The sequence below is a fragment of the Abramis brama genome (assembly GCF_963993115.1).
Source record: "Abramis brama genome assembly, chromosome: 16".
Taxonomy (NCBI): Eukaryota; Metazoa; Chordata; class Actinopteri; order Cypriniformes; family Leuciscidae; genus Abramis; species Abramis brama.
The window spans coordinates 28,011,476-28,022,828 of record NC_139978.1 but is presented as its reverse complement, the minus strand read 5'-3'; the positions used below and the strand labels follow the sequence as shown (position 1 = coordinate 28,022,828).

General features: G+C 36.4%; 1 protein-coding gene across 1 annotated transcript in view; it reads left to right on the top strand.

The window, feature by feature from the left end:
• Positions 1–894: 894 nt before the first annotated feature.
• pde4d (phosphodiesterase 4D, cAMP-specific) overlaps positions 895–11,353 on the top strand; it is a 135,945-nt gene continuing 125,486 nt past the window's right edge. The window contains exons 1-3 of the mRNA XM_084086451.1: positions 895–1,029; positions 4,616–4,727; positions 5,095–5,183. Of these exons, the coding sequence (XP_083942577.1) occupies positions 4,695–4,727; positions 5,095–5,183 (122 nt within the window). The 5' untranslated portion in view covers positions 895–1,029; positions 4,616–4,694. The remainder of the gene's footprint in view (positions 1,030–4,615; positions 4,728–5,094; positions 5,184–11,353) is intronic.

Genomic DNA, 11,353 nt, shown 5'->3' with positions numbered 1-11,353 from the left:
AGAAATGTTCATTTATAATTTTATTTATTTATTTTTCCAAATCATATATATGGTGATGTTCACTAATTTCAAAATCAACATTTGAATAAATATCTTATTACTTATATCTAATTACTGTGTGTCTGCCTATAGTATAGCCTATATTATTTCATGAATTTCTGTTATTCATATAACAAGGAAAATGCATAATAGAACATAAATATTGATAGATTAAAGTTGTGCAATAATTTTATAATTGTATCTTTGCAAACCGTAAGTGGTAGGCTAATGAAGCCGATTCGGTGGGGGACATACTCTTACTAAAAAGTACTATAGGAATCTTATAGTATTTTGGGACAAAATATTATAGTAATCTTATAGGAATAGGCCTACTATAGTAATTTGGGACATACTACAGAAGTACGATAAGACTAGGCCTACTATATAAATACTATAGCAGCTTTAAAATATTATAGAGGTATTACAGAACATCACAGAAGTATGTTATGTTCTGTTATGTTCTGTAATACCTCTATAATATCCTAGAGCCGCTATAGTATTTCTATAGTAGTCTTATAGTACTTCTACTATTTTCCTAAGGGTAATTAGGCCATGCATAACCAACACATAGACGTATATTTTCTGTCATTTAACGTCATTTAACGTCGGTCATCCTCATTAATGTATTTTAAATTGTTTTCATATTTAGATATGACGGCCAGAAAAAATTAAGTTATGTTAAGTTTTTGTTTTGTTAAGTTTTTCAGTGCCATTGACTCCCATTATTTTTCGGCGTTTTCCTTCAGTTTTCAGTCCATAATGGCGGCCGCGCCGTCACGTCATGGGGGCAACTGTTGCTATGGAGCGTTCTATTGAGTTTCGCCTCTTGGGCTTCTATACTCTTTGGGCTGGATGCAGAAGTGAGTCAAATCTGTATCTCCTGGATTTCTCTTGGCACAGCTACTAGAAGACAGACGGGCTGCTCACGTCACATCTACGTTGTCAAGCAAGCTCAGTTTGAGTCTGCGCAGTACGCTCAGCCATCAGGAAGTGAGTGCTTCTAATTTGCTTCACTTTTCTCCATTGGGGTCGCTGTGTCCAGTTTATATACTGTCTATGGTAAGATGTCAGCGCCATATTAGGACTATGGCGGCTTCACTTTTCACCAATGGAAGAGAGTGAAGGGATGTCGTCCATCTTTTTTTACAGTCTATGGTTAGAACTGGTTACAACTTACACTGTTGGCACTTGCGAAAACCAAATGGCAGCGCTGTGGGTGGAAACTGCAGATTAAGTGGCAGTAAGATTATAATAAGATCTCCCCTTCCTATGTCAGCAAGTGAGCAAAATCTGATCGGCTTATTTTTTGATGTTTGCAGAGAAAGGCTTAACTTACCAAAACAAACTTACTGGGTTGTACACCTTTTCACGGTCTGGGTTGGTAGATGCACCGGGGACCCGATTATAGCACTTAAACATGGAAAAAGTCAGATTTTCATGATATGTCCCCTTTAAAGAATGTTGGTAATCAAACAGTTGATGGTAGCCATTGACTTCCATCATTTTTTTATTTTTTTATTTACCTACTATGGAAGTCAATGGCTACCATCAACTGTTTGATTACCAACATTCTTTAAAATAACATCTTTTGTGTTCAGCAGAAAAAAGAATCTCATTCAGGTTTGGAACAACTTGAAGGTGAGTAAATGATGGCAATTTTAATTTTGGAGTGAACTATACCTTTAAAGGGGTGTTACTTATGGGGCTGTGGAGGTGTAAGAAAAAGTTGGTCACTTGAATTCACTGTATTGACCAACAGAAAGCTGCTTGAAAGTGACTTCTGTGTGAGCTGTGCTTCATACATTACATCGCTACACTGTACACTGGACAATAGACCTTTTTGCCAACAAAGTTTCACTGAGATTTCACCAATTTAACCACATTTTTACTCCATTGCAACATATAATACGATCAATATAAATACAATCTTCACAACGGACATTTGAGGTAATTAACGAGTCAAAAGTGAAAAGGTGCAGCAACTTCGTTGTCTGCCAGGCTTCTTTTTTCCTTTTTTTTTTTTTTTTTTTCTAGTAGAATGTTCTGGCACTTGATTTTCAGGTCTAAACGAGGTTTTCATTCATATATGCAAAGTACAAAATGTATTGTTAGTAATGATATTAACATGATGGTTGTGAAAATAAAAATAATTTCATCCAATTGACATTTTGAAACCTGTTTGACTTTGTCTGTAGAACCCAAAAGCAGAGTTTAGGCATAATAGAAGCCTAGTCACCATTCACTTTCATTGCATGAAACACAAGCAGAAACAAATTGTGTAAATCATTCATGAATCCATTCTTACGCACACTCGTCTCGTTCAATTCAATGCAACAGTTTGTCAAAATGTAGAAGTATTCTGTTGAGCTACAAACATGTCCAAGAACAGATGAAAAAGTAAAAACTTGTGGACTCATGATTTAACTCGTGTTATGAATTAAGTTTTCTGAAGCCATATAATAGCTTTTATACGACTAAAATTTAAGTTATAAGTCATTAATAGTCTTACCCTCTAATAGAGATGTCTTATATTCAAATTTATTTAATTTAATATGCAAATAATTAAGGCATAAGACCATCATTGACGCCAAACCTGTAATGTATCTTAGTAATGTGAATGATATTTGAGCACTGCAGCATGGGAGAAGATTTTCAAAGAATAATGGATTACATTTTTGTCTGTACATCACACAAGGCTATTTAATGGCTTCTAAAAACTAGGAACATAGCGTATAGATGGTTCTAAGTGATCTTTTTTAAATTCATGTGCACTCATAATCTCTTGCAATGACGACATCTCTTCTCTGATGAGCTGTTTACTGGCGTGAGGGAGGGACAACCTGTCACTCACATGACATCACAGCAATAGCAAACCACAACCATGTTAAATGAACTAAATAACTTTTTTAAAACAAAAATGTAACATCACTGAACTTAATTAAGCTGAACTGTGACGCTATTTTTTTCTGAAAACAAACTTTTTTGCATTATTTTCCTGTTGTCTCTAAAGCTGCTTTGAAACAATCTGTATTGTAAAAAGCGCTATATAAATGAATGTGACTTGACAACCATCCAATCAATTCCTGATGGGAAAAAAAATTAAGTCTAGCCCTATTTTTTTTTTTTTTTTTTTTTTCTTGTTCGAGAAGCTGTTCGGATACAATAGGGAAGAAAAGCAAGAAACAGCTGAGCTGTTAGTACCGTTCAAATGAAAATCGCAATTGATTTAAAAGTGGTGTTTTTACCTAAACCTCACCATAGATCATTGTTTTTGTGTATTGATTTTATCCTTATCAAGATGGATAAAAGTGTTGTCAACACTTGAACTGCTTCTGACATACTGTGAGATCAGCATCATACATTTGGACTTGTCTAATATGTTTGTGTTTGGGCTGCTTGTGTGTCCAAACATTCCAAGCAGATGGGAAATCATGACAGACATGGGGCAGAAAGACAGAGCTTGGTACTTGGTCCTCAATATTTATAAATACGTTTGCTGTGTACATAAATGTAATCCCTGATAACTCAATTTCCCTTCAAACATTTCATAAACAATAACAAACATATCACATAGGAACTCCAGACAGTGCCTCACAAAAATGTTGGTAATGAGTTTATTTGAAGTGCGTCCAAGCTAGATATCCAAGAGTAATTTATTACAAAATGATTTGTTTGCTTCCCTTGCCCGCTAGAAGGTGGCTAGACCCTGAGAACATAAACTACTGGGGCGAGATAACTGGACTATGACGATATAGAGCAGATTAACTCCATATGTGTGACTTTTTGGGCATTTGTTTGTTTTATTATATGGTGCTCTTTAGTATTTGATTCTGATTGGTCGATCTTGACATTCAGTGGTCTGATTTTTCCACAACTTCCACTTATTCAGCGGCCTTGGTTCCCAAAGTATTTTTCCCATTGGGATTTTTAATAAAAGTCTTGTTTAAAGAGTAAGCCACGAACCAAACCAAACCAACTGGCTATGAAGTGAATCACAAGCAAAAAATATGTATTATATAATAAAGGTAATAGTAATACAGGACAAAGGTTTATTTCTTAGTAACATGATTTTTTTATTGAAATAATGCAGAATGAGGGTTTCAACAAAAGCATATACCATTAATCCACAACCCTGAAGTTATTGCTAATAATCAGTCATGCTGTAGGCTAATATTGTTGCAGTGTGTCTTGAAAATTGAGTTGCAATTTTCTTTTACTCTGATAAAATGTCCTGTCCTCATTTATTTGGTGGAGAAAAAAACCCTCAAATGGCAAATAAAGATTTCTTTAAATTTTATAAATTCGATCCTCCAAATTCCAATATCTTATTTATGCTATAGCTGCTGGTTAAACACCTTTTTGCATTGTTCTTTTTTTCGTGAATCGGTTTGTTTCATAACACTTCACGGTTTGATTTTTGCCACTGGGGCATGTTGCCACAAAAGATCATCTTGTGTTCAGTGAACTGTATCTTTTCCCCCCTGGGAAATGATGTTGGAGATGCTCAAAAGCTTGTTTTTGTGGCTGTGACTTTAAGGTATTTGCTTATATAAAAATTGTCTTCTGCATTTTTCAGAAGTATGAAGTGTGAAAACTAGCCCCGTTCTCCCCAGATCACTAACAACGAGGCAGGGACCAGTCAAAGGGCATGTGAAATGAGAACTACAGCCTCCAAATGGACTACAGAGGTAAACAGTGCGAGTAGCACAACTGACGTCTGACGTCCAATTTTGACGATTCATTTCCAAAAGAAAACACTCAGCTGATTGCATATTCCCATGGTAGACGTTCACATAAACACTTCTATTGCTCTTGTGTTTGATAATTTGAGATGTATAAGTATCCCGCTGTGATGCTGCAGTTGCCCCTGCTTTCTAAAACATCTCTCTGCTGGAGGAACTTTAGGGAGGGGTGGGGGAGATGGAGCAGAGCGCTCTGATTGGCTGAGAGGCTGGGAACTCTGATATTCTTCAGTCCTTAAACCAAAGAGCATCACAGCACGAGGCACAGTGTCACAGGAAGCAAAGGGGACTTAAATGTTTCATTCTGTTTCAGCTGGACTGTATCGCAGTAACAACCGGGATCAGTCTCTGGAGGATTGCATCTGTCATTTCTGTTCCTTTTCTCTTTCTCCAAGGAGAACAGTAAGTTGCAATTCACACTTTATTCACTTCCTTTTTCTTCTCTATGTACTTTCCAAAGGCATAGAAAGAATGTTTCTGTACCCTACAAGCGTGTCTGCTCATGCTTTTCTCATCACCATCTATCTGGTCTAGCATGTGTCGTCTTTAGCTTTAAGGCATGTGGAAAAGGATAGGCAGGTACAAGGTGACTTTTGGGCACCTGACCGTTCAGCTAACTCATCGTTGCACTGCATGCAAAGGGTTCTTTTAGAAGAGAGACATTTTTGATGGCATTTGCATCCTTAATCTATAAATAGAGTACCCAAAGCAGCCTGCTCTCACAGTGAACTGGAATGTCTTATTGTATCATAATCATAGGCAAGAGTGAGGCATTATGGTCCACATGCGCTTTTGTTTATTGGGGCTCGTATCCAATTGATGATACTAATACCGTTTTCCTTCCACATGTCAGTGTTTCCCCTCGTAAATGAAGTCATGTGTAAAATCGAAAAGCCCTTGGCTGTGTGGGAGTGATTCTGATTTTTGTCACATGAAGTGAGCATTTTTGCATACTAAAAAGCCATCGTTTTTAAGTACAGAGAGATGAAGTTTTGTATCAAAATGATTTTTGAACTTCTTTTTTTTTTTAAATAGTACTTAAAACATTTCACATTATACAAACCAAACAAACTATATATATATTATAGTAGATTACCCAGTTAAAAAAGTGCATTCAATATTGCCATTACATGTTGTATATTCTTACACCATAGAAATTATATACAAAGCAACCTGAGCTTGATAAATGAACGCCTTCAAGATATGTCTGAAAAATATTCCCAGATCTGTAAAAATCCCACTGGTTTATCAGCAATTTCATACCTAATTTTCTTCATATGTAACACCAACTTGTTTTTATTGTAAAAAATAAAACTCACATGTGTACTGGAACATTTGAACAAGATTAACATTACAAGTTCATTTTACAGTCAAGTATTTTTCAAAAATGGGAAGTTTAACAGTCCATCATGCACTTTTACGATGTGCAAAAATGCTGAATCTGAAACAAGAAAACGTTCAAAAGGGCGTGCGATGACATATGATGTCAAGGAGGCCAGATAATGATGTCATTGATGACACCACCCTTTCCCCTCTAAAACATCTGTGCTCCTAATTGGTTCCTTATGACATTTTAAAGCACAATATTACTGCATTTATAGCTATGCTTTAATTAATGAACAGCCTTAAAGTTTGTAAGAGGTACAGACCACTGCTGCTCTCCAACACGTCTCCCTCACGAACTGTAAATGTAATACTTCAAAAGTTTATGCGTGCAGAGGTAACCTAACCTTTCATTGGCTGTCTGACTCCATGTTGCTTTGTATATTTAAACACATCTCCCATCCAAATCTTTGTAGTTCTGCTCCTTTTGCCATCAGTTTCCACTATGTGCAGTCTGTGTCCACATTAAGTGCATTTAAGTTAGCATATTTTATAATTATGAAAGTGTGCAGGCATGTCTGGGGATCAAGGCAAACACGAGTTCACGCTGTTGTTTCATGCTAAGAAATGAATTAAATAAATTCATGCTTTAAAGGTCAATCTGAACTCTTGACAGTGTGCTAAAGCTGACAGTTTGCTGTTTCTGTGTCCTGTGAATGTTATTTGAGGGCAAATGTCCAGACCAGAATTTACCTGGATAATCCTCATCTGTTAAATCAGTGCAAGGAACCAGTAAGAGACCCTCAGGCGGCGACATGAACAAATTAACAATGACAGGCCACACGATCTCTGTGAGTCTAGTTTGTTCATTTTTATGTTAAAGGTGCACTCCAATTTTTTGTGAGCCGCAGCTCTTTAAATGATACATATGAAGCCCTCTGGTTTCCTGTTGATGGTTATCCTTGTATACAATAGATTTGCAATCACATACAGTGAGGAAAATAAGTATTTGAACACCCTGCTATTTTGCAAGTTCTCCCACTTGGAAATCATGGAGGGGTCTGAAATTGTCATCGTAGGTGCATGTCCACTGTGAGAGACATAATCTAAAAAAAAAAATCACAATATATGATTTTTTAACTATTTATTTGTATGATACAGCTGCAAATAAGTATTTGAACACCTGTCTATCAGCTAGAATTCTGACCCTCAAAGACCTGTTAGTTTGCCTTTAAAATGTCCACCTCCACTCCATTTATTATCCTAAATTAGATGCACCTGTTTGAAGTCGTTAGCTGCATAAAGACACCTGTCCACCCCATACAATCAGTAAGAATCCAACTACTAACATGGCCAAGACCAAAGAGCTGTCCAAAGACACTAGAGACAAAATTGTACACCTCCACAAGGCTGGAAAGGGCTACGGGGAAATTGCCAAGCAGCTTGGTGAAAAAAGGTCCACTGTTGGAGCAATCATTAGAAAATGGAAGAAGCTAAACATGACTGTCAATCTCCCTCGGACTGGGGCTCCATGCAAGATCTCACCTCGTGGGGTCTCAATGATCCTAAGAAAGGTGAGAAATCAGCCCAGAACTACACGGGAGGAGCTGGTCAATGACCTGAAAAGAGCTGGGACCACCGTTTCCAAGGTTACTGTTGGTAATGCACTAAGACGTCATGGTTTGAAATCATGCATGGCACGGAAGGTTCCCCTGCTTAAACCAGCACATATCAAGGCCCGTCTTAAGTTTGCCAATGACCATTTGGATGATCCAGAGGAGTCATGGGAGAAAGTCATGTGGTCAGATGAGACCAAAATATAACTTTTTGGTCATAATTCCACTAAACGTGTTTGGAGGAAGAAGAATGATGAGTACCATCCCAAGAACACCATCCCTACTGTGAAGCATGGGTGTGGTAGCATCATGCTTTGGGGGTGTTTTTCTGCACATGGGACAGGGCGACTGCACTGTATTAAGGAGAGGATGACCGGGGCCATGTATTGCGAGATTTTGGGGAACAACCTCCTTCCCTCAGTTAGAGCATTGAAGATGGGTTGAGGCTGGGTCTTCCAACATGACAATGACCCGAAGCACACAGCCAGGATAACCAAGGAGTGGCCCTGTAAGAAGCATATCAAGGTTCTGGCGTGGCCTAGCCAGTCTCCAGACCTAAACCCAATAGAGAACCTTTGGAGGGAGCTCAAACTGTGGAGGAGTGGGCCAAAATCCCTCCTGCAGTGTGTGCAAACCTGGTGAAAAACTACAGGAAACGTTTGACCTCTGTAATTGCAAACAAAGGCTACTGTACCAAATATTAACATTGATTTTCTCAGGTGTTCAAATACTTATTTGCAGCTGTATCATACAAATAAATAGTTAAAAAATCATACATTGTGATTTCTGGATTTTTTTTTTAGATTATGTCTCTCACAGTGGACATGCACCTACGATGACAATTTCAGACCCCTCCATGATTTCTAAGTGGGAGAACTTGCAAAATAGCAGGGTGTTCAAATACTTATTTTCCTCACTGTATATGAAATATGAATTTTGCCTTTGCAATGTAAGCATACAAATATCCTTCTTCCTCGTGGAGATCACAAAGAACTTTTGATTAAAAACATCAATATGTCAAATGCATGAATTTAATACACTGAAAAAAATGTGAGTAGGATTTACTTGAAAGCTTTTTTTCACTCAGTAATTGCTAGTAAATTTCATATTTACAAAGAAAAAGCAAGTAACACATTGAATTAAACGTTGAAGATTATTGGAGTATGTTTTACAAGAAAATACTGTTCTGTTTTGTGTCAATTTAATAGTACTTTTAAAATGTCTTCTCTTGTACACTTACAAAATATGAGGACTCTAGTCATATCAGTAGTTTAATTAAAGCTGTTTTATTTTTAATGTCCCAGGTCATATGACCTACTCTTTAGCTTTAACCCCCTTTTTATCAGACGCTTTCAATCACTAAATAAAAAAATCATGGCTGATTAATTTTAAAATGGCATATGGTCAGCAAAAAATGTTGTATGATGCAGCATCCATGCAACTAGGTGTCAGTATAACCCAATGCAACAGTTTTTTGCAAATTATAATGGTAAAAGATTGTTGACATCATATTAACTGTGGCCTAACATGTATTACAAAAAACTAAATTAAAGAAATGGCCCTTACATTTAATTCGTTACCAGACAAGCTAAATTTAGGCAGATTACTACAGTATTAGCGTATGTCAAGGCCGTCTTGTTCTTTGACAGCTTTTTGATCTTACATCTTAAAGTAAGTTCCTCCCCAACAGTATATTTGGAATAAGAAAAACCTTTGATCATTTTCCATTTTAAGATTGTGTTTTAATATAATTGTTTTAATATAATTCATCAAACATCCTGTGCGCAGAGGCTGAAAAGCCTTTTCTGAACGGCATTAAAAGGAAAACAGTTCAGCCATTTCCCTCAAACTCTCTCATGACACATTAATAGTTCAATAACCTCAGCAGAAATGCAGATGGCAAGGCATCATGGGAATAACTGACATTTAATGGCAATGCTGATATACAAAAATTAATATATATGATCGTAATGTGGGTTTATGTGAGCCACATCTTGCTAAATTAAACGTATGAATCCCTCTGGTTTCCTGTTGATGGTTATCTTTGTATATAATAGATTTGCAATTACGTATAGGAAATTACATTGCTTTTGCCTTCACAATGTAAACTTTCCCAAGCATACAAATATCCTTTTTCCTCATGGAGATCACAAGGAGAAGAACTTTTGATTAAAAACATCAACATTCATCTAATCATATTTTATTTTCTAGAGGATGCCATGGGTTGTAAGTGATCATATCAACTGCCAGTGCTTGATGGATTTCTTTGACGAACTTTAGCCAAAAATAATGTGGAAAAGGTTATGTTGTGCTTCCCATGGAACATATTCCGTAAACAATAATTGACATATGCCTATTTTAGCCTGTGACACTCACAAATATTTGCCTGGGGAAATAATTGTTTGAGAGAGTTTACATTTTCAGCAGATACTGAGACATGGGGCCTCTTTCTAAAAACACAAATTTCCACTGTAAATAGTACAATGTAAAGGGAGCTGTAGTTGTTTTATGATTAAAGTTTCTAGATAAATTAGTATAGCATGTAGCACAAAAAGTATAGCTGTTAATTAACATGATTAACAGCATAGCATTATTATGTAATGAATACATTTGATATAATATGAGTTTTAGTTTATTCATTATAAATCATACTATAAAATTTGTTTATAGCACTTTTAGCTGCACTTTCAGCATGCTAATAAACACATGGGAATGTACAGTGTGTGAGTTGATTCTGCCACATTATAGCCACTAGATGGTGATAGAGACTTTATAAAGACTATTTAGGGTACATTTTCATTCCATGGACGTTATTTCCATTTTTTACGGTGTTGAGATGTTTTATGTTGCACGGCTACTTGCAATATGACTAAGGAAATGCCCTGTAAGAAAATATTGTTTATAGCATTCTTTCAAAATGTGGTTTTAGTAAGTAGCATGCTTTCATTTTGCAAGTTTAGCTTATCTCATTCTGTATATTTATGTTGAGTCTGTTGACTTCAGCTTCAACTTGAACTGAAAACAAATGTTTTTTCCCCCCTTTCACTCTGTTTTGAGTGTTTGGTTTGTGTGTACAACGGTGTTAAAGACCCATTTGATTTTTATTATCCATATTGCCTTTATGCTATATCACTATAAGTCCTTCCTTCCGAGGACCTTTTGCCCCACAATTGGGGTAAAATGCCCTCCTAGATGCCTAATATTTAATGTAAAGCATTTCTTTTGAGACAAAATTTGTCAGAAGTTCAGACTTTATTTTTGATTGACATATTTCAGGACCATATTTTCCATAAGGGGGCGTTTACCCTATATTGGTGCCCTATATTCAGTTTTGTGCAGGAAAAAGAGGAGGAATCCAGTGAGAGAAAATAATGATTTCACTTGTGAATTATATTCTGACTGATGTCACTACTGCAACAAAGCCTTTCCTAACCAAATAATAATGCATTGGCATGAATAATCACCCACCCGTATAATAGAAAAAAATTGTTTTAGGTTCTTGAATAGCTCACAGCTATAGGAATCTCAATTTAACATAAAAAATGACGAATGTACATGCTTATATTTAAACAGAGCATGCCTAGAAGAAAATATGGAAATGCTTACTTGAAGATTTTAGGTTATTGCGTGTCA